General features: G+C 36.8%; 1 protein-coding gene across 2 annotated transcripts; it reads left to right on the forward strand.

The window, feature by feature from the left end:
• Positions 1-16,345: 16,345 nt before the first annotated feature.
• Positions 16,346-21,554, forward strand: GPR33 (G protein-coupled receptor 33). Of its 2 annotated transcripts, none has more exons than XM_079126497.1 (2): positions 16,346-16,405; positions 19,407-21,554. In XM_079126497.1, the coding sequence occupies exon 2, from the start codon at positions 19,413-19,415 to the stop codon at positions 20,433-20,435; it is 1,023 nt and encodes a 340-aa protein (XP_078982623.1). In that variant the 5' UTR covers positions 16,346-16,405; positions 19,407-19,412; the 3' UTR covers positions 20,436-21,554. The 2 variants fall into 2 exon arrangements, with proteins under 2 accessions (XP_078982623.1, XP_078982622.1); XM_079126496.1 differs by lacking the exon at positions 16,346-16,405 and adding an exon at positions 18,429-18,536.
• The last annotated feature ends 2,711 nt before the right edge of the window (positions 21,555-24,265 follow it).

Raw genomic sequence — 24,265 nt, forward strand, 5'->3', positions numbered from 1 at the left:
ACCACCCTCCTTATCCCTAACGCTAAACCTAACCCTAACCCTAACGCTAACCCCTCCTACCCCCCATTATATGTCCTCATCCGTTTATCAGCGAGATCATTCGTCCTTTAGTTTTTTGAGATTTCCTTATCTCACTTAGCATGATATCCTCCGATTTCATCCATTTGCCTGCGAATGCCATAATTTTATCATTCTTCATGGCAGAGTAATATTCCATTGTATATATATGCCACAGTTTCTTTATCCATTCATCAACTGAAGGGCATCTAGGTTGGTTCCACAATCTGGCTATGGTGAATTGAGCACCTATGAACATAGATGTGGCTGTATCTCTGTAGTATGCTGATTTTAAGTTGTTTGGGTATAGGCCAAGGAGTGGGATAGCTGGGTCAAATGGTGGTTCCATTCCAAGCTTTCTGAGGAATCTCCATACTGCTTTCCAGAGTGGCTGCACTAATTTGCAACCCCACCAGCAATGTATGAGTGTACCTTTCTCCCCACATCCTCGCCAACACCTATTGTTGCTTGTATTCTTGATAATCGCCATTCTAATTGGGGTGAGATGGAATTTTAGTGTAGTTTTGATTTGCATTTCTCTTATTACTAGAGATGTTGAACATTTTTTCGTATATCTGTTGATTGCTTGTACATCTTCTTCTGTGAAGTGTCTATTCATTTCCTTAGCCCATTTGTTGATTGGATTATTTGTATTCTTGGTGTAGAGTTTTTTGAGTTCTTTATATATTCTGGAAATTAGTGCTCTATCTGAAGTATGAGTGGCAAAGATATTCTCCCACTCTGTAGGCTCTCTCTTCACATTGCTGATAGTTTCCTTTGCTGAGAGAAAGCTTTTTAGTTTGACTCTATCCCAGTGGTTGATTCTAGCTTTTATTTCTTGTGCTATGGGAGTCCTGTGAAGGAAGTCTGATTCTAAGCCAACAAGTTGAAGGTTTGGACCTACTTTTTCTTCTATAACATGCAGGGTCTCTGGTCTGATTCCGAGGTCCTTGATCCATTTTGAGTTGAGTTTTGTGCAGGGTGAGAGATAGGGGTTTAGTTTCATTCTGTTGCATATGGTTTTCCAGTTTTCCCAGCACCATTTGTTGAATAGGCTATCTTTTCTCCATTGCATATTTTTGGCCCCTTTGTCTAGTATGAGAAAATTGTATTATTTGGGTTTGTGTCCATGTCCTCTATTCTGTACCATTGATCTACTTGTCTATTTTGGTACCAATACCATGCCATTTTTGTTACTACTGCTTTGTAATAAAGTTGAAGATCTGGTATTGAGATACCCTCTGCTTCGCTCTTTCTACTGAGGATTGCTTTAGCTATTCTGGGTTTCTTATTCTTCCAGATGAATTTCATAATTTCTTGCTCTATTTCTGTAAGGTACATCATTGGGATTTTAATTGGAATTTCATTGAATCTGTATAGCACTTTTGGTAGTATGGCCATTTTGACAATATTAATTCTGCCTATCCAAGAACATGGGAGATCTTTCCATCTTGTAAGGTTTTCTTTAATTTCTTTCTTTAGTGTTCTGTAGTTCTCATTGTAGAGGTCTTTCACCTCTTTTGTGAGATTGATTCCCAAGTATTTTATTTTTTTCGAGGCTATTGTGAATGGGGTAATTTTCCTAATTTCTCTTTCTGAAGCCAATATCACCCTGATACCTAAACCAGACAGAGACACATTGAGGAAAGAAAATTTCAAACCAATATCCTTAATGAACATTGACACAAAAATTCTCAACAAAATTTTAGCAAGTCGCATACAAAAATATATTAAAAAGATAGTGCACCACGATCAAGTGGGTTTTATCCCAGGGATGCAAGGTTGCTTCAACATCCAGAAATCAATAAATGTCATTCACCTTATCAACAGACTAAAAGTTAAGAATCACATGATTATTTCAATAGATGCAGAAAAAGCATTCGATAAAATACAGCATCCCTTCATGCTCAAAACACTAGAGAAAATTGGGGTAATGGGAACATTCCTTAACATTGTAAAGGCCATCTACGCTAAGCCCATGGCCAGTATCATTCTAAATGGTGAAAAACTGAAAGCATTCCCCCTAAAAACTGGAACAAGGCAGGGATGCCCTCTTTCACCACTTCTATTCAACATCGTTCTTGAGACTCTAGCCAGAGCAATTAGACAAACCAAAGAAAATAAAGGGATACAAATTGGAAAAGAAGAACTCAAACTATCCCTGTTCACTGGTGACATGATTATATATTTAGAGGAACCTGGAAATTCCACCAGAAAACTCTTAGAACTCATAAGTGAATTCAGTAAAGTAGCAGGTTACAAGATCAGTGCTCATAAATCTAACGCATTTTTATACATAAGTGATGAATCTTCAGAAAGAGAAATTAGGAAAACTACTCCATTCACAATAGCATCTATATATACTTTAAGAATTAATTGTCAAATGCACTTAATGCAAAGCATAGGGAAATTGTTTTGGTTACATTAGTATTTTTCCTCTATTACCATTTGGACACTTAATCCTTATCATTCATCCTTATCAGGTAAGTATATTTTTTGCCCTTACTCTTTGAGCAAAGGTACATGTTGAACAAAACTATAATTTAGCTAGTAAACCATAGAACACATGGTTCCTTACTGTTTAGAGAAATCATGTAGTTGCATTATTTCTACAGAATCTCATAAAATCATCAGCCCTGCAACAACCAACAGTATGTGCTAATGTCTTCCTTGGATCCATTATTTCACTACAATTAGTGCACTTCACTGCTGGCATCTAACTAATTGCTCAGATTTATCAAAATTTTCAAAGCTTTTCTTGTTTCTCCCTCTAGTGGTCAATAACATTCATTAAAATGGAAAAATCATGTAAGGGTGATCTTAAACATGGGTGAAATATAAGGATAAACATTTAATACTTATAATTTTATACTAATTGTTTAGGTGTATGCTGCATAATTAATTACATCAGAAAAATGTGATTTTCATACTAAATTACCTGATATATTTCAGAAATCAGCACATAACTAAATAATTTTATAAATGTTTCCTTAATTTGATAATTCTCCCTCCGGTCTCCACTTAATCAGCATTGACTATTTGCTTTTATATAATGTTCCCCTTTCAACTTCTAATTTCCTTGCTTATAAAATGTAGTGAAAACTTCTTTAACTAAAAATAAATTTTTTGAATCCAGAATATTTTATCAAAATTTTATTTTGATAAAATAAAGAGATGGTCAAATACAAGTCAGATATAGAAGGGATAAATATGTATATAAGAAATTCTGATTGTAGAGATAGAACTATGATCAAGTTCTCAGTAGAAAAATGTTTTAATTTAAAATATTTTATTTATTTAAAGTGGTAAATAGTGAATCATCTTAAAACAAACACTGTCAAATATTATGAAATTAGGATTGACATGTTTTGCTAAGATCCACAAAATAGCACTTTTTTTTTTTTTTAAGAATTAGAAAGATCAAGCCAGATGTGGTGGCACATGCCTGTAATCCCAGCAACTAGGGAGGCTGAGGCAGGAGAATTGTGAGTTCAAAGCCAGCCTCAGCAACTTAGTAAAGCCATAAGCAACTCAGCAAGATCCTGTCTCTAAATAAAATATAAAAAAGGGCTGGGTATGTGGCTCTGTGGTTAAGCTCCCCTGGGTTCAATCCCCAGTATCAGAAAAGAAAAAAGAAAAAAAAAAAAAAAAAAAGAGGAAGAGAAGGGACGGGGAGCCTTTTGGAGAAATGAACCACTCCCCAACCCTCACCTGCCCCTGAAAAAAAAAATTAGATCATTTTATCAAAGATCTAGTGATCATATAATTTGCCATCAAAATCAGGACACTTTTGAGCATGTAGGTAATGCTACTAATAATGTGAGACAATTGGTGTAAACGGAGACTGGCCTTGGCAATTCGATACATATGGTCACTCCAATAATCCCTCAATTATTTTTTAAAATAATTTATTTATTAAAAAGATAAAGCAAATTGTAGAGGTCCTTTCACTGAGAAGGTTACGGTAAGACACACATCAAGTTTTATTTGCTTTAGGTTAAAATTGTTTCTTGTGGGGTCATTGAACAACCAAAGACCTAAGTCTATTAGAATCTTTTTATTGGGTAATCAAGTAGTTTCAGTTTCCCTGGGACTTTCCCAGTTTTAAAACTGAAAGTCCCTTATTCTGGAAACCTATTAGCCACAGGAAACCAGGAAGGTTAGTCACTCTATTAGTAACTTTCCCTTGCTTTGACAAAATATGTGAGATAAGCATTTAAGGAGGAAAGATTAATTTTGGCTCACAATTTCAGAGATTTCAGTTCACGGGTGACTGGCTCCATTGATTTTAGGGCTGTGCTAAGGCAGAAGTCATGGCAGGGAGCATGTGGTGGAACAAAACTGCTCATCTTATGACAGGAAGCAAAGAAAGAGAAAAAAGAAAGGGATAAAGAAAGAGAGAGAAAGGAAGAAGCTGCAAATAAAATACATCCATTAAGTGCATGCTCCAGATGATCTCCCTCCAATTGAGCCCCACCTCCTAAATCTTCTATTACCTCCCAATAGCACTGTTAGCTGAGGACCAGGTCTTAACACACAAAGATTTAGGGGACATTCCAGATCTAAACTATAACATAATCTGATCCATATGGGTACTTTTTAACAAGACGGCATCTCCTCCTTGATCCTTAAAGTAATGTGGGGCAGGTCATTCAAGCAAAACCTCTAGGACTGTCCTAGTTTTTTCTATCTGACCTCTGATCTAGTCTGCTTGATGATTGACAGGCACCTCAAATTCAATACTAGCAGAACTGAAAACATTGTCTTCCCTTACAAACCTTTGTTCCTCTTTCTACATTGTTATTTAAATGACACCACCAGCTGGTCTTGAAACTGGAGTTTCTCTGCTTCTGCTGGTGGGTGGGGTCTGCATAAGCTGCAGGCCTCTGCAGCTGAGAAAGCCCAGTTCTTCCCCACTACCAATGAGTAATGTGTTGCAGCTCTTAATGGCAAGCTGTACCCTCCAGTGTTGCCACAGACCCCAGCTGCTCAACACCAATTTCTTCTTTCTGGGTTCTTGTTTGGTGAATTCAGAGAATGAAATCCACAGTCAAGGATGACTGAGCATAAGAGTAGGATTTGTTCAAGTGTAAATAGAAATAGAACTCCTGCTGGATGAGAAGGGACCCGATAGGGGTTGCCATTTGGGTGTGCTAGTCTAGGGATTTATATAGTTGTAGACTTATGTCAACACTCCTGCTAATTGGAGTTTAGGAAAGGACTAGCTATTAGTCCAAATTTATACTAATCAGGGTTTGGAAAAGTACTAATGCTATTGGTTAATCCTTGAGTCTGAACTTCAGACTCAAGGTCTGCCCCACTTCCAGTTTCTTACTGCTTGCCTGTAATCCCAGCTTCCCAGGAGGTTGATGTCTGCAGATCATGGGTGCTGGAGGTTCAGAGCTGTGGCACTGTATGGTGTGGGTGTTGGCACTGGCCCAAGCAGGGCTACCGTGAGATGAAAGGTTGATGTGCCCTGGCTTGCCTGGGCCCTGGTTTTCTGCACCTCGGGCCCATTTCCGCATAGCAAGCTCAGCTTGCTGTTTGTATTCCAACCTACCCAAGCTGCCACACCATGGCTCCAGGACAGGACTTAGCTTCAGTTAGATGCAGACATCAAAAATGTGGGACTGGGGAGATAGCTCAGTCAGTAGAGTGTTTGCCTTGCAAGCACAAGGCCCTGGGTTTGATCCCCAGCACCTCAAAAAAAAGTAGGAGTCATCTGACTCTTTTCACTCCCATATGTCATTTTCCATCAAAATGTTTCTCAAACCCTTCGCCTTTGCTCTGTCCTCACAGCCTGCACCCTGAGGTCACTATCATTTCTCTCAGTAGTCTCCTTCGTGTCCCCATAGCTGCCCTTCTTCAATTCATTCTCTATACTACAGCCATGTAAATGAAGTAATAAGCTAAGTTGTGCACCCACAAAATTCACATGTTGAAGTCTTGACCCCAAATACCTTAGAAAACAACTCTATATGGAGATAGGGCCTTTTGAAAGGCAAGTAAGTTAAAATGAAGCCATTAGAGTAGGCCTTAATCCAATCTGACTGGCATCCTTATAAGAGGAAACTTGAACATACAGAGTCACCAGCAGCACACGTGCTCAGAGAAAAGGCCATGTAAAAAGGCAACAAGAAGGAGGCCTTCGCAGGCTAAGGAGAGAGGCCTTGGAGGAAACTAGCCCTGCACCTCCTACATCTCAGACTTCCAGCCTCCAGAAAACAAATTTTGAGAAATCAAATTTCTGCTATGCCACCAGGTATTTCTAGAAAACTAATATTTATGAACAATCCACATGATAATCTTGGTTTATGAGAGCTAAAAACTGCCTGCATGATAGTTGCTGGCTAGCAAACGTGTGGAAAGATCAATCAGCAGGTTGATTATATGACGCCTGAATTTCAGTACCATTTATATTCTGAAGTTTTAATTTCTATTTGCCAGTTATGGTGTCTTTCTCCTTTCCATCAAAATAAATTGCAATAGAATTATCATGACTATAAATCTCCTGTGTACATTTCCTGCCTTAGCTCTCTCCCCTGCAGCTATGCTGAACTTCCAGTTCTCAAAAATACTTGGGGCCTACTCAGAATACGTTTCCTTTCCTAGAAGTACCAGCCCCCACCCTTATTACCCACCTACCTTCAGGTATCTGCTAAAGTGGTCCTTTTTCAATGATATCTCCCTGACTTTCTGTTTAGGTCAATTTCCCTTTTATATTCCTAAACGCAGTTGTCATTACTGACCTCTTGTCTACTGTTTTTTTCCAATAATTCAGAAGCTCTGCAATGGCTGAACCATTTTCTAGTTTATTTCTCTGAATGCCAGCACAGTAGTTGGCACCTAGCAATCCTATAAATAATATTCATTAACTATAAAAGTGGTGTTCTCTTTCAATAACCTCTGTTGAGAAATTGAGGCATCAACTGACTTAGCTATGGGACAGCATCCTAAGACGCTATATATGCAATCATCCTTCCCAGAAGGCTCTAATTTCACTGCTACCTGTTGCTTCCCAGGAGATGTAGTATGGAGAAAGGAGGGCTATCAATAAACCTAAAAGCTCCTCTCCTAAACCCTGAACCATGAGATTCAGGGATGTTGTGCAAGCTGAGCCTGTAGGTTATGTCTATATATCTGAGAGCACTTCCATAAAATGATGTTCAGAGAGGCTATGAACTAGCCTAGCAAATGCTATAGTGTTTTGAATTGCAGCCAAAATCATTTACAAAAATAATTCTTGGAATATTAAGAAATATTTTAAAACTAGAAATGTAGTAGGAGGAACACATGTTCAAATAAGAATTTGGAATGTTCCTCATGTTCTGATAAGCTCACTGAAGTGGGAAGTCAAACTAAGTTTTGTTCCATGAAGAAGAGAACACAAACATCTCCAGAGTGCTACAAAGGAAGGACTTTACAGAGATGAAATTTAACTTTCTGCTCCAAGAAGCCATCTCCTAAATTTTTTCTTTCCTCTGGGATCTTTTGGTTGTGACAGGTTGACATATCTGACTCCATGGAAATGTTATAGTCCAGGCTATATGGGCAATGACTAAACAGATTCCATGAGATTTCATGTTATGTAGGATATTCTTCTCCCATGGAAACACCCTGCCTCTGTACCCATCAACAGTTGCTTAGCATAGTATGTTTGGCAATACAAAATGTCAATTCTTATATAATGTAAAATTGTTCTCTTTTTGATTTCTGTTTTTCTTAAACAATGTATCATGTCAACAGTGATTGTCTAGATGTTAGTAACCATTCTTTAACTTGTACCCAACTAAGGTCATGTTGACTCACTTCCCCTTCTGCTTAAGATTTTAGATCTCATGATATTGGTCTGTAGTTTTGAATCATACCAACAGACACTTATGATTGATGTACTGACTTATGATATAAAAAGCCCTGCAACCCTATGGTCCAGGCTATTCTCCAAATAGCCATTTTTGGGGCATTGTGTGAGACAGTCAGCTGGCTGACTAATACTCTCAAATTTAGACTTCTCAGTGTGATCGGTCTGTTCTTAAATTGTACCCCACAACACCGATTTTGCAGGTCTTGAATCTGGATACTATACATTTTCTTCTCTAAAGAAGGTTGGTCACAGTGGCACAGACCCGTAATTCCACCAACTAGGGAGGATAAGACAGGAGGATCATGAGTTCAAAGCCAGCCTCAACAATTTAGCAAGACCCTAAGCAACTTAGTGAGACCATGTCTCAAAACAGAAAAATTAAAAAGGGCCAGGGATGTGGCTAAGTGGTTAAGCACTCCTGGGTTCAATACCAGGTAAAAATTAAAAAAAAAAAAAAAAAAAAAAAAAAATATATATATATATATATATATATATATATCTCCACCCCCCTACATATATATGAAGGGGGGTGGAGGGGAGAGTGCACCAGATATGGTGGGTGCATGCCTGTAATTCCAGCTATTTGGGAGGCTGAGGCAGGAAGATCTCAAGTTCAGGCCAGCTGCACAACTTAGTAAAACCCTGTCTCAAAATATTAAAAAAAAAAAAAAATTGAAAAGTACTAGGGATGTAGTGGTAAAGCACCCTTTGGTTCAATCCCCAGTACCTAATATTGAAGAAAATCTTCAATATTCTTTTACTGACCATGAGAGGAAGTCTTTGTTTCCTATACCCTCTATGTAGGTCCCTGTGCTACCTTTTTTCTGGTACCTACAGTGATGTCTGAGACTCAGGATTCCTGGTCCTCATATGTGAACAATTCCATGAAAGTCTTGCTTTACAGGAACTAGAGACCGTCTGCATGAGAGTGGCTGGCTAGTAAAGGTATGGAAATGTCAACCAGCAGGCTGATTATATAAAGTCTGAATTTTAGTACTATTTATATTCTGAAGTTTAAATTTCTATTTGGCAGTTATATTCACATATTTTATCTCACTGAATCCTCAAAATAATCTGCAACAGAATATTAGCTATTAATATGATGATACAGATGTACATTTATTAACCGTTAGTTTATTGACATAGAAAACATTTATAACATTATTAAATAGAAAAGGTTACCAAACAGAATTAACAGTGTGATTCCATTTTTATAAAAAAAACTCTAAATACATATTTGGATGTATACACCAGAACAAAAAGGCTATGAGTCAAGTATGAATTTAAAGTTAAAAGTTATAAATTTAAAGATAAAAAGGGGACATTTGAAACTTAGAGATTTTAAATTGAAGTATCCCTCAAAAGAAATGGAGGAGCCCCCAAATGACCCTTGCCATAACTTGGCCTCTTGTCAACAAGATTTTGCAAAGGTCAGCAGGATTTCTGCAAAGATCTCAGTGTGGTTTTAAGTTTCCTCTTTTTTACAAATGCCAGGTTTGCACACGAAAGTTATGATAGACTCTGTCTCAAGTTTGTTGCTGTACAAAAGATACTATCTCTGTTTTCTTGGTAGAAACTTGTAAAACCTCTGTCTAACCTAACAATACGGGACAAAGAATAACTGTTATGTTTACTTTCAGGAAGACATTCTTCCTTGTTATTTTAAGGTCAAAAACAACTTTGTTTGTTAAGAAAGTTGTCACCCTTAGTTGTCTAGTTGCCATTATTAAAAAAGGCCCCAAACCCTTCACCAAATAGAAGAAAAAGTAGGCCGAAATCTCTATCACGTTGGCTTAGGACCAGATAGCACAAGAAATAAAAGCAAGAATCGATAAAAGGGATAGATTCAAACTAAAAAACTTTTTCTCGGCAAAGGAAACAATCAATGTGAAAAGAGAGCCTACAAAGTGGGAGAAAATCTTTTCCACACATACTTCAGAGCACTAATCTCCAAAGTTTATAAAGAACTTTATAAAGTTTATAAAAAAACTTTACACCCAAAATACAAAGAACCCAATCAATAAATGGGCTAAGGAAATGGGCAGACACTTCACAGAAGAAGATATACAGGTGATCAACAAATATATGAAAAAGTGCTCATCATCCCTAGTAATTAGAGAAATGCAAATTAAAACCACCCTAAGATTTCATCTAACTCCACTTAGAATGGCTATTATCAAGAACACAAGCAATAATTAATGTTGGCATGGATGTGGGGGAAAAGGCACACTCCTACATTGCTGGTGGAGTTGCAAATTGGTACAGCCACTCTGGAAAGCAGTATGAAGATTCCTCAGAAAACTTGGAATGGATGCACAATTTGACCCAGATATCCCACTCCTCAGTTTATACCCAAAAGACTTAAAATCAGCATACTACAGTGATGCAGCCACATCAATGTTCATAGCAACTCAATTCACAATAGCTAGATTGTGGAACCAACTGAGATACCCTTCAATTGATGAATGGATAAAGAAACAGTGGTACATATACATAATGGAATATTACTCAGCCATAAATAAGAATAAAATTATGGCATTTGCTGGTAAAATTTAAAAAAAATTTTTTTAAATATTTTTAAAATAAAAATAATTTCTGTATTATTACATATTAAAATGATAACATGTTGATATATTGGGTTAAACATATGCTATTATAATTTATCCTACCTATTTCTTTTGACTCTCTAGATGCATCTTCAGAAAACTTTTTACTGTGGCTAATATTTCTATTACATAATACTACCTTGGATTTTCAATCAAGAGTAAGAATATCAGATTTTATTCCTGTCTTCTTGGGATATCTTGGACTTACGATTTAGAGTGGGGTTAACAAAATGGAGAGTGTGAAATTAATGTGCCCAAAAGTTACTTATGTTCTCATCTTTCACTTCTTTCCTTCTTCATCACCATTACCCTAGTCCAAGCCACCTCTGTCTCTTGCCTGGACTAATATAATAGCCTTTTAACAGATGTTGTAGATTCCCTTCAATCCCACCATGACTCTGTCTTTACTATTTTGGTTCTTTATGGCCAGATTTTCTTCTGTGGAATCCACTGCCCCTACCCAAAAGTTCTCTCTGTTCCCGTGTTCGGCAGAGAAAGTACCAAGAAATTAACACCCCCTGAGAATACCCTTCAATCAAGGACTGACAGAAGTTGATCTATAAAGACCCCACCTCTTCACAATGCAGTTGAGGTAAATCAGCAGTATCTATTATACACCATTTCCCAGAGTTCCTCAATGGGGTGATGCTTCAGTAACTCATAGATGTGACTTGTTTACTAATTGCACTGTGTTGCTCCTGCCCTTTCCTCTAGAGAGGAAACTAAGTTAATTGTTCTTACTTTCACTCTCACCCCCCACCAATTCATTTTCTGCCTCAAAAGCTTGGCTGTCTTTTTAAAACTATTGCTATGATCATAGCACTTCTTGCTGAAAAACTTTCAATGATATCCACTGTTGTGGGAATAAAGACCATCCAATATCTTAGTTTCAAGTTTTCTTGATTTCAATTCTGATGGCTTTTTTACTACCTGACTTTCTTTGGAACACTCTAGAGATTTTGCCACCCCTCAGTGCTGCTACACCTCAAAAATTCCAATACCCCACCACATCTGACCAGTTTTCTATGCTTATGAGTACACTACTATTACACCTGCCAGTCCCTCCCTCCCTGTCTCCTGTTTTCCCCAACTGGCAAATGCTTGGCTTTCTATCTTGGCTTTCTATCCTCCCTGTTCCACCTAAACCCCCAGCAAAATCACTTCTACTACCCTTTTATTGGCACTCTCAACTCAGCTGGCCTCCTCTCCTGTAATATTACCTTGGAAACCATCAGCCCTGAATATTTTGACAATCTGCTCTGCAGGCTAGAAGAAAATGTAACAGACTGAACTACTCAGAATTTAAAATTTGTATGATAAGGTATTTTCCCCCTTCCCAAGAGGGTAGACTTACAAATAACTGGTCTCTAATCTCAAACACGCCCTTAACATTTCTCAATCATTTTTATGTTTCATTACTTTCACAGGAAATTCTAAATATCACCAACATTCTGTGTCTGTACATTCTTGGAAGATTACCTTGGGTCTGAGTTTGCAAAGACACAAATCTACCAAAAGCCTTAGTTCTTTCATTCCTGTACAAGGCCTGTCTTCTCTACCTGTGCTCCAAAACCCAACCCTGTCACCCCTGAGATTGAACCAGAGTTTAAGTTATTTCATAATCAAGATCTAGGTCAACTTCCCAGCAGTATCCCCTGCCTCTCCTTTAGTATCATCCTGCCTACAGTTCTGGGCATTTCCAGACATGAAGAGGCCCTGAGGTTCAATGTGGTACTTCATATCTAATAAGGCTACTTACTAGGAGCAGATTCCCAGGATAGAGTCACTTGAACAAAACTGAACTTACATTCCCAAGAATGCAATCATAAGGACTGTGCATTAGTCCATTTTCCATTACTTTAGCAGAAGACCTGAAGCTAGGTAACTTAGAAAAGGAGTTTTATTTCACTCACAGTTTTTGGAGGCTGAAAGTTCAATCAGCATGGTACCTGCTCTGGTAAGAGTCCCCTGGCTGCATCACATCACAGTAAATGGCATCATGGTGGGAAAATGAGCAAGAGAGATAGATCACATGGTGAGCTAACAAGCCAGAGCATGAACAGGGGCCAGTCTTGCTCTTAACCACCCTCTCATCAGGATCCCACAAGAACTACGTCAATTCCTTCTAGGGGCAACAACTGCAGTGGCCTCCCACTAAGCTCTACCTCTACAAGGTTCTGCCATCTCTCAACATGCCACACTAAGAAGGAGCTTTCAACACATGAATGCTGGGGTGTCGGAAGGGAGCACATAAACCATATGGAAACCATAGGAACCCCCTAAGGAGGAGAACTAAACTATATACAAAGGGATGAAGTTGAACTCATGAGCCAAAGATTCCAAGAAATGGGAAGTCGCAGTTAAGACAGCAAGAGCAAACAGGAAGTAGAAAGCAGCCAATATGAAGAAGAAAGACATGGAACAAACTTTCTCTCAACAACCCTTTGTTTCACCACAACAATTTTAGCCAAAAATACTTAGAACTAAGTTCAGCACTTTCATCTACTCAGATTTTGCAAGTATCATTTGTTTCTTGTTTGTTTGTTTACTTTTTTAAGCTGGGGAGGTTAGGATGTACCTCAGTGATAGGGTACATGCTTATTAGCATATGTGAGGTCCAGGATTCAATCCCCAGAACCAAAAAAAAAATTGTTTTTCTAGTTAAGATGGAAATAACAAATTCAAAAGTGTAGAAATAAAATAGGCATTCAAAGCATGTAAAATAAAATTTACTGTCATTATGTGTTTTAGCAAGTAAAATAAAAATAACTACCTCAGAAGGAGATTGCAAATTCCATGACCTTACAAATTTTCTCATTACATTCATCCAGAATCCCACCTGGGATTGGTAAACTCCTTTCAGAGTTAGGCCTTACACAACTCTCTGAAGTTTCAAAATTATCAACAATTGTTCCTTCCAAATGAAAAAAGGGAGAAGGAACTAGTGGGAAGCCTGGGGTCCAGTTGTCACATGTTGCTTTTGTTTGTTTGTTTAATGTTGATCTTTCAAATAAATGAGCTAGAACTAAAACAAAACAAAACAAAAAGACATGGAACAAGATACACATCCGGCATATTTCTCCTCCTCTAGATCACTGCACAGCTGGCTCCTTTGTTCATTCCAATTCCATCAAACGTCCTTTCTAGACCAGTGACCTTTCTGAACCACTCCATCTAAGGCCGTCACTTCGTCACTCATCTCATTTTCATGATTTGGTGTTGTGCATAGCACTGTTGTACTAGCTGCTATCCTGTCTTTATGTATTTGCTTACTGGTTTATTATCCATCTCTTCCCTCTAGAATGTAAGCTCCAAGAGAGCACAGCTCTTCTTGTTTACTCTGTATCCCCAGTGGCAAGAATAGTGCTTCAAGTACAGTAAATACTCAGCAAATACTGGATGGATAAATCAAATATCAGGAACACTACTTGTTTTTAAAGATCTCTAGATGATTCTGGTTTCAGCTAGGCTGGAAACCACTGGGTTAATAGTCAAATCTCCTTCCTATGTTATTTCATCAATTTTTAAAAAAAGGAATTTGAGTCTGTTTTTCCTCTCTCCCCATTCTATATTTCCTAATTATCTAATTAGTAAAATTCATAAACAAAAAATACATTGTAAATAGTGCTTAATTTCTCCCAAAAGTAGGCACTAGAACTAGTATCACCATTAGAAAGCCTAAAATTGAATTCTTTCATAACTCTCCTCAGAAATACTCTCAGTACTATTTTCCTCCCATAAGTTATTAAGCCAGTGGTAATTAACTGTTAGAAAATATACAGACTATGTCTGAAGAGTTAACCTCTTTTCTGTGGCTGTGGTGATGTAGGTTTATTCAGTTCGCTTTTCATATTGCAAATTAAGACAGGTGGTTTCAAGAAAGGAATTCATGGAAATGGAAACTGATGTTGTTTACGTTGTTTCAATATAACCACAGTATGCACATATAGAAATGCAGAAGCAGATGGTGTTGCTGAGGAGTCTTTATGCATACTATTTCTAAGATCTAGAATGTTCTCTCTCCAACATTCCTAAGCTATTCAGTTCAGATATCATCTCCTATAATAACTGTAAAAATTAAGGGTAATTACTTTGAATTATTTATTTTGCTTTCCCCAATCTCAAACACTGTCTAGAAAGCAATAAATGCTTCTTGAATTGCACTGCTCAGATAGTCACTCTAGCCCCCTGGGCTGGCTGGTGTCCTCTGTTACAACTTACACAATATTAATATAGCTGTCATTTATTTAATACTTATCATGTACTTAGCTACCATGCTAAGTCTTTACCTATAACATTTCATTTAATCCCCACAAGAACACTTCAAAGAAATGTGTTATTGTTATTGTTGTTGAGGAAACTAGATTCACAGGTTATATACATTCTAAGTATCAGAGTTGGATTTTACCTAGGATTTTGCTCTCTCTCTTATCCTGCCTTGTACAATCAATATAGTGCCCACAAGAAATGCATCAATATTTTTAGTGTACATAATTTCTGCCTCAACTTCTTTGTTAATGGATAATAGAAACTAGGACAAGTTCTTAAGTATCTCTAAGAGAGTTACCCCTAAGGGAGTTTGATGAAAACCTATTGTGATTCACTTAACCTCTCTGTATCTCGGTTTGCTAATCTTCAGAATTAGTAGGTTTGGACCAAATAATACCTCAAGTTGCTTCTGGATCTGTGTATTAACACAAAGGGTATGAAAACCTGGTAAGAAATCCCTTTTAAAATGCAGTAGCAAGTTTGAAAATTTATCCTTAACCTGCACAGAAGTTCAGTCCATAGGTTGAAGATTATAGCCACAAATGTATTGAGAACTAAAATTTAAGCCTATTTCTAATAAGCAGTGAAAGATTTAAAATTCTGAGTCTAACACAGACTAGGTAATAGTTTTGATTCCCAAGCTCTTCTCCACTAAACTATGTGGTGGTTTTCATGTATTTCTCTATTTCTCTGCTGACAGTGAAAAGATGAAGAGAAAAGCAAGCAGAAAAGAAATCAGGACACTGAGGTCAGCTCAGAGGTAGATCAAAAAAAAAAAAAAAAAAAAACTTAGAGTTGAATTACAGAGAGGAAAATAGGAAATGTAGGACTGAGTCAGTAGTGGTTCATAAATGTGTGATCTTTATTACAGAATCTCTTATAATGCGTCCATCTCCTAAGATGTGGTAACCAACTCCATGGTTTTTTTTGTTTGTTTTTGGTGTTTTTTTGCACCCTTCTCAAAATTGTTCAAATGCAGCTCATTCTGTCTGCCTTCATTCTTCCAAACTAAATAATATAAATCTTTGGCCTGTTCTCATATAAATGGATTCCATTTTAATGTGAGACTCCGTGTTTAAAAAGTTCTTCTTTCTGTTTTTCTCCAACAAGATTAGGTAGCTCATTTCCAGATTCCATTTTTGTTTGTGCCTGATATTTACCACATTTCTATGTACCCAACATTGTTTATCCATATGCTCTAAAATGGGGCAGAGCAGGTTTCTGGTGGGATGACCTAATACAATAAAATAATTTTAAATGATGTTTTAAATACCTGAAATTAGTTTATTAGACTTTAAAAAATGACCTTGCTTATGTAATTTTTTAAATTCCCCTTTAAAATGGAGAAACAATTTGAAGAAGTAATCACCTCTCTGCTTCCATCTCTACAGCAGTATGTTCCATCAAAAAAGGAAACAGGAAGAGCAAAAAAATTCACTGAATATGTCAATAGTAAGTTTAAGGTTAGGAAGTTGCATCAGCAAGAGGAAAGGCAGATGACTTGAAGATCAAGTGTCACTGGTTTTTTACTCTGTCCTTGGAGAGAAGATTGTTGATGTAGAATCACTGACTTGTTCAAGACCCTCTGGAATGAAGACATAGCTCTGAGGTAAGATTCCCTAGACTATCACCTAGTGCTATCACATGAATAGACCCTCCAGGATCAGCTTCTTGAGGTTCTGTGGCCCTCTACCACAAAAGCAGCTCAGTGTCCCCAAGTGAAAGTGGTGTCTTTCTAAAAACTGCTTGTGCCAACAGGGGTCATTACATCAAAGCTGCAAGATAACTCTACCTGAAGAGATGGACATCGGGATTTTTCAGAAATCCCTGAGGGTACTCCAAAGTTTAGTACAGGTGGTCTGGGGAGGAAAGAAGTATAACCTGTAGTATTAAAAGGGCAAAATGAGGCTCTTACTGGTTTTAGTATAATGAGCTGAGCAAAATACTTGGTTAAAAAAATTATTGAGCACTTACTATGTGCCATGAAGGGAGCTAAGTAATTTTTAAATATTTTCTTATTTAACCCTCATAAAAATTCATAGAAAATGCTGAGTGTGGTGGTTCATGCCTATAATCCCAGCAAGTTAGGAGGCTGAGGCAGGAGGATCACAAGTTCAAGGCCAGCCTCAGCCACTTAGAGAGGCCCTAAGCAATTCAACAATCCCCTGACTCAAAGTAAAAATTTAAAAGGATAGGAAATGTGGCTCAGTGGTAAAGTGCCCCTTGGATTCAAACCTCAGTATGATAAAAAAAAAAATTAAATAAAAAGAAACAAACAAACAAAAAAATATCCCAACCTAAAGAGTTAGTTAAAAAGTTTGCAGTCACAGAGCTAAAACGTAGTAGGGTAAGATCCAAACCTAGGACTATGGAACACCAGAGCCTGAACTCTGCCCCATTAATTTATATTCAAATACTTTAGAACCTTCTTAAAATCTATTTAAGAATTAAGAATTCTCCTGGTTATGTGCAATAAGTCAAAGTTCCTAGGAAACTTTATATGATATTCAGAATCACTTTGATATTACTCAAGTTCTACGGTATTTTCAGATGCCTTTCAAGAGCTCAGCCACACGATTAAAAAAAAAAAACTGCTAAAATTCAGTTTCCCATAATCACATGCACAAAGAGATCCCACCCCCACGCACAAAAACCACAAACACACAAACACCATACATACACCATTCCCCAGATAAACACAGACTGCAGGCATATATACACAGATCACACAAATATACCACAGATAACGCATACATAGACTCCCCCACACCAAAGAGACATAAACAGAACCCAGATACCTATCTGCTTGCACACAAACACACTAGATACACAGAATGAACAAGGGTATACTTACAGATACAGACTCACACACCCTATACACACACACACACACACTCAGGAAATTGTTTCTCCCTGGCTATTCAAGTCCCATATCTATCCAATTTCCACTATGAGCATCATCTCATCCACATCTCACCTCCTACTGCTGTCTTTTCTCTCCATCTCACTCCATTTCTAAATAGGGAACACAAGCTCTTTTCCTTTGATTCCCCAGAACAATCACCAACACAAGGCAACTGTGGATTAATGGGGAAAGGGACATTACATTGTATCACAGGGTAGCAAAGAGAGCATTAGACCTTCCTATTTTCACATCCCCTGTGTCTTTTCTGCTTCTCAGAATATCTCGTTGACTTCTGCTCTTCAGCCTCCTAACCTCCTGCTGGATTCTTCCTGCGCCTCCTCTCTTAAGATCAGGGCCACTGCCTAGCCTTCTCCTCTAGGTCTCAGGACCTTAACAGGACCTCTTTCTCCATTCATTGCATACCTTTAGACTTTAATTTTCATTCACAAAGCAGACAACTAAGATATTTTACTGAAGAGAGGAACTTTTTTTCTATTTTAGAGGAAAATTTCACAACTCCCTTAGAAGGCAGCATTAACTTAAGTCGGTTGTGGTTTTATGTAACAATTATACTATTTACTTTCTCTTTATATTCTTACCATGTTTTTGCCTAGTGAAAAAATGCATCATTAGTTATTACTCAATTTATCAAAAACCAATTTGTCGATATGACTCTGTTATAGTAGCTATTTCCAGAACATTCTTTGGTTTGTATTTTTGATACTACAGGAACCATTACTCAAAAAATTGGATGCTTTAGATACTTTCATATTTGGATACTCTGATTTATGGAGCATTATCAATTGCCAATTTTTGAAGACAATATAAAACAATGGTAAGGTTCCCCAACTGTCACAACAAAGATGGAATATGTTGGTGATAAAAGAACTTTAGCCATTTTAAGCTACACTTTATCCTCTGCTTAAAAATTTGCCTCACAGGCTTGTGAGGAAAAAGAAATGATTTTTATGGAATAAAACAGATACTAGATAAACGTGAGTTCTCGACTTCTCTCCCCAAGTGAGGAAGAACTACTCCTGTATCCTATAACATACTTTCCTCTTTTGTTGAAGATTTCTAAAGACACTTCGCATTCTCACAGTACCCTACAGCTGTCATATGAAGAGTACTGTTACCTGCCAAATATCAGAATACTAGGTAACAGTATTTACTAGATAGAGTGTAAGGGAATTATTATGGCAACTCCTAATTTGCAACAGTTGCTGTTATTTTTGTTATTCAAGTTTATTTCATTAGCAGCTTTTGTCCCTGTCTCAACCAAGTCTTAGTCAGGTAAAAATGATTCTGAATTGCCTTACTCAAGAAGTTTGTTTCCATCAGGAAGGGTCAGACTTCTGGTTAATATCCAAATAGAAGATTTTTTTTACCCTAAATTGATTACTTACCAATTGTCAAAAAATTCCAATCTTTTTTTCTCTTTCACATTTATTTAATCTGTAATACTTCTGTTTTACTTAATCTGTAATATTTCTATTTTTTATACTCAGATTAATCTGATCTTAATTCTACATACAACATAAAAGTATACACCTTAGAAAAACATTTTGTTTGTATTATCATAGAAATAATGTTTGCCACTGTTAAATTATTGTCATTTTGACTATTACTATGCAGAAATCACTACTTTAATGTCTACATTTAATCTTTTCTTTTGCTTTGTTTTTCACTGTTTTTCTCTCCATAGGTAATTATGAATCTGATCAACTCTACTGATGACCCGATCAACGCCTCTACTTTAGTAAGAAATAGCACCCACTTTTCAGCTTCTGCTTCAGACATGATTATTGCCCTTTTTCTGTTCATGTCATTTATAATCGGTACCATCACCAATGGCCTCTATCTGTGGGTGCTAAAATTCAAGATGAAAAAGACCGTCAATACTCTCTTGTTTTTTCATCTCATTCTCTCGTATTTTATTTCGATATTGATTATTCCATTTTTGGCCATCTCCTACCTTCAGGACCATTACTGGATCTTTGGAACAGCATTGTGTAAGGTCTTCAATAGCACTTTGTCTCTGGGGATGTTCGCCTCTGTTTTCTTCCTCTCTGCCATCAGTCTGGATCGTTATCTTCTCACTCTTCACCCAGTGTGGTCCCAGCAGCACCGAACCCCACGCTGGGCTTCCAATATTGTCCTGGGAATCTGGATATCTGCCACTGCTCTCAGCTCACCCTATTTGGTTTTCAGGGAGACACATCATGACAGTAAAGGAAAGGTGACCTGCAGAAATAACTATGCTGTGTCCACTAACTGGGAAAACGAAAAGATGAAAACCTTAAGACAATGGATTCATGCGACCTGTTTCATCAGCCGCCTCTTACTTGGCTTCCTTCTGCCTTTCTTCATTATTCTCTTTTGTTACCAAAGAGTAGCCAGTAAGATGAAAGAGAGGAGCCTGTTTAAATCCAGAAAGCCCTTTAAAGTCATGATGACTGCCATTATCTCTTTCTTTGTGTGTTGGATGCCCTACCATGTACACCAGGGCTTAATTCTCACTCAGAACCAGTCATTCCTTTTAGAGTTGAGTCTGATACTTACAGTGATGACCAGTTCTTTCAACAGTGTCTTTTCTCCCACACTCTACCTATTTGTTGGGGAGAATTTCAAAAAGATTTTCAAGAAGTCCATTCTTGCTCTGTTCGAGTCAACATTCACTGATGATTCTTCTGCAGAAAGGATGCAAAACCTAAATTCAGAAGTTGAAATTTAAATTCTAGACCATTAAAAATGAACTGTGTGACTTATACCACTAGAGCTATACCTTCTACCATTATATACTATACTCTCTATATTAGAGAGACATTATGTGACATTAGGTTGTAATATAGTTAAATCTATGAATATTATAAGGTCTCTAAGGAAACAAGAAATAGGTCATGCTGCAAATGTGAATTTAAACTCTTTTCTAATTGTGGTAAAATATATGTAACATAAGATTTGCCATTTTCATTTGTATTAGCTATAATCACAATGATGTACAACCACCATCAATATTTCCTAAAATTTTCATCACTCCAGAGAAACTCTGTACCCATTAAATAAAGCTCTCCATTCCCCCAACCCCAGTCCCTAGTACCTCCAATCTACTTTCTGTCTCTATGTATTTACATATTCTATATATTCTTTATGAGTAAAATCATATAATATTTGTCCTTTTGTGTCTGACTTATTTTGCTTAGCATAATACTTTGTTTTTCAATTTTTTTTAGTTGTAGATGAACATAACACCTTTCTTTTATTTATTTATTTTTATTTTTTTAAGAACCCAGTGACTTCCATGTGCTAGGCAAGCACTCTACTACTGAACCACAACCCAGCCCTAGCATAATGTTTTATAGGCTCATTCATGTTGCAACATGTATCTGAACTTCATTCCTTTCTTCGTCTAGCTTGTATTCCATTGTATTATATACCACACTTTCTAAATCCATTCATCTTTTGGTGGACACTGGGCTATTTCCACCTTTTGACTACTGTGAGTAATGCTACTTTGAACAGTTGTGTGCAAGTATCTGTTGGAGTCCTTGTTTTCAGTTATTTTAGGTATGTATGTAAGAGTAGAATTACTGGGTCAAATGTTAATTCTATGTTTTAATTTTGTGAGAAATCCTCAAACTTTTCAGTGTGCACCATATTACATTCTAACAATGTAAAAAAGTTTCAGTTTCTTCACAAACACTTGTTATCTTCCTTTTTAAAATGATAGTCATCCCAGTAGATGAAAGTAATATCCATGTAATTTTTAACCTTTGATTGTCAAAACTAGGAATATTAATTTCTAAAGGCCAATAATATCCATGTATTTGAATTTTCTCTCATAGAATACTGTAGCAACGTTTTAAATAAAATGACATTTTAAGTGTCTCTTTTTAATACTTATAGATTAGCTGTCTCCAAATTATGAGACTAAGACAATCATAATGTTTAAGAATCTGTCATAAGCAGAGGTTGTATCTCAGTGGTAGAGTACTTGTCTAGCACAAGTGAGGCACAGGGTTCAAGTCTCAGTTATACATAAAACAAATAAATAAGATAAAGATATTGTGTTCATCTATAACTAAAAAAAATTTTAAAAATAGTCTGGGCTGGGGTTGTGGCTCAGTGGTAGAGCACTTCCCTGGCATGTGTGAAGCCCTGGATTCGATCCTCAGCACCACATATAAAGAAAGAAAGAAAGAAGGTAAGACAGAAGGAAAGAAAGAAAACTTATCTAAAAGAAAAAAAGAATGTGTCATAGTATATCTAATTTTAAATATTAATTTATCTTCCCTAGTTTTAAGTTTTGCTTCAAACCTTTTGCAATACATTAAAGCATACATAGGATATGTAGGGCCACATATAATTGTGGACTTACTACTTTTTTAATTTAGTTTAGTTGTTGTGTTAGCTCTTTGTCCCTATGATAAAATACCTGAGACAAATCAGCTTATAATGAGGAAGGTTCATTTTGTCTCATGGTTTCAGAAGTTTCAGTTGATGATCAGTTGACTCCATTGCTTTTGGTCCTGTAGGGAGGCAGCTCATTGTGGTGGAAACACAAGGAAACTGCTCACCTCAAGGCAGCTGAGAAGCAAAGAGAAAAACAAAAAAAGTGGGGAGGGTTCCGACATTCTCTGTAAGAGCACACTTCCAATGACCTAACTTCCTCCAAGCAGCCCCTCCTCTTAGGGGTTCAACCACCTCCCAATAGTGCCATGGCTAAGGACCAAGCCTTTAATATGAAGGCCTTCAGGGGACATTTCAGATCAAATTATACCAGTTAGTTAGTTTTATTCTTCAATAAATAGATGTTAATCAATAGATAGTTTGATCTATCCCAAATCAAATAAATGATCTGTTTAGTTCAATTGATACAGAATGGAAATATTTAGACCACAACCAACACACAATCCCTAAATGTTCCAGCTATCTTTCTACAAATCATTCCAGACCACAAGCAAATATCCTACCCGGAAATCCTCCTAATTATAAGGAGTGTTAGAAAGAAAGGGAAATCAACCTTTAATACAGTGAAAGTGACAGTAGCCTGATGCCCTAGGATTCCTGCCAGTTGACATGGTATCGGGGCAACTGATAACAAATACCATGGCACCTGGACAATTGGGAATCTGGTCTGTCTCACTGAGAATATGACAAAAAGCTTTGCATAGCTGAACATTTTAATTGTTGGACCCTGTTTTAGGGGATAGAGTTTGAACAGTTTTCTCAGAGAAGGAAGATTGGGACCGATGGCCAAATTGTGGCTCTAAGGGGGCCCTGAAGTGAGAAAAAAAAAAAAAAAAAAAGGTGCTTCTTCCCTCCACACCCTCTCCAAAGCCTGACAAGCCATTGAATTTTTATGATGCTGGACTTAAGAAGAAACTCATTGAATGGAACTTAGGACCTTTGCAGCAAGAATTGTGCCTTGAAAACCTAGCAGCTACATAAAGCGCCTTTTGTCTCCCTCCTTAGACCTGTTACTATAAAATAAGAAACATGCACTGGGATGTGAATTTTATGATGTGTGTTAACCCTGTGCTATCTGCCCTTCCTTACAGTGATCTGTGTAAGCTTTATCTTTTTCATGAGGTCTAATTTCAGGACTCTTTTGTGTGTTTTGCTTCATTTCTCTACAGATTGCAAACTCCTCCAGGAGTTAAAGAAGTTTCAGTATTTCTTTTCCATGATATCATACACAATTGGTATCAAATAAAAAGATATTTAATGAATGTTGCATAGGGCCATCACATTATGTAAAGCACTATATTAATATATTATCAATAATTTTATTTTAAAAAGATCACTTTACATTTAAGGAAATTATGCATAAACTTAAGAAATTCCCCCAAATGCATTTTTTAAATTATAGATACTTTTATTGTATATGTATTAGGTAAACAGTTTAAGAAGATTGAAAATTCTACTTTCTAAAACATGCAAAGACAATAAATAAAACAAAGGTATGTAAATGGCATAAACATTATATCAAGTATGTGATTTTCACATTCATAATATATATTAGTTCAACTATTCTTTTATAGTTCGTTTATTTGAAACTATAGAGTAATATAGAGTATATGCCACTTAAGTAGTAGTTCAGGGCCTTAGAAAACAAGTTTATTGGTGATGTTTATGTGTGGGGAGAAGAAAACTGTTCATTGTATGTAACTACCATGTCTCAGGGGACATGATTTAAGAAAAGAAAGTGTAAGCATTAATTATTTCAGAAATGCTAACTACATTGGAATGACGCTTCTTAAATATAAATTCCTTCCTGAATTCCACTCTAGTATAATTTACAAACTTTCAAACGAAGCTATAGAAGTTAAAATTTTAACATAATCCGGTTATAAAAGAAACTCAGACTAGATTTAAAGTTTCTAATATTCACTAAATTTGGTAACTTTTTCTTATACAAAGTACCTTCTCTTAGAAATGGGATATTTAGTTAACTATCCTTTTATATGACCTCAGCTACAATGAAAAGACAGAGGCCAACAGACTATATATGCAGACTCTATCACAGATGAAAAGTAATAGTGAAGAACTATAGGCGGCTCA

This window comes from Sciurus vulgaris (assembly GCF_902686455.1).
Source record: "Sciurus vulgaris genome assembly, chromosome: 2".
In the NCBI taxonomy this organism is placed as follows: Eukaryota; Metazoa; Chordata; class Mammalia; order Rodentia; family Sciuridae; genus Sciurus; species Sciurus vulgaris.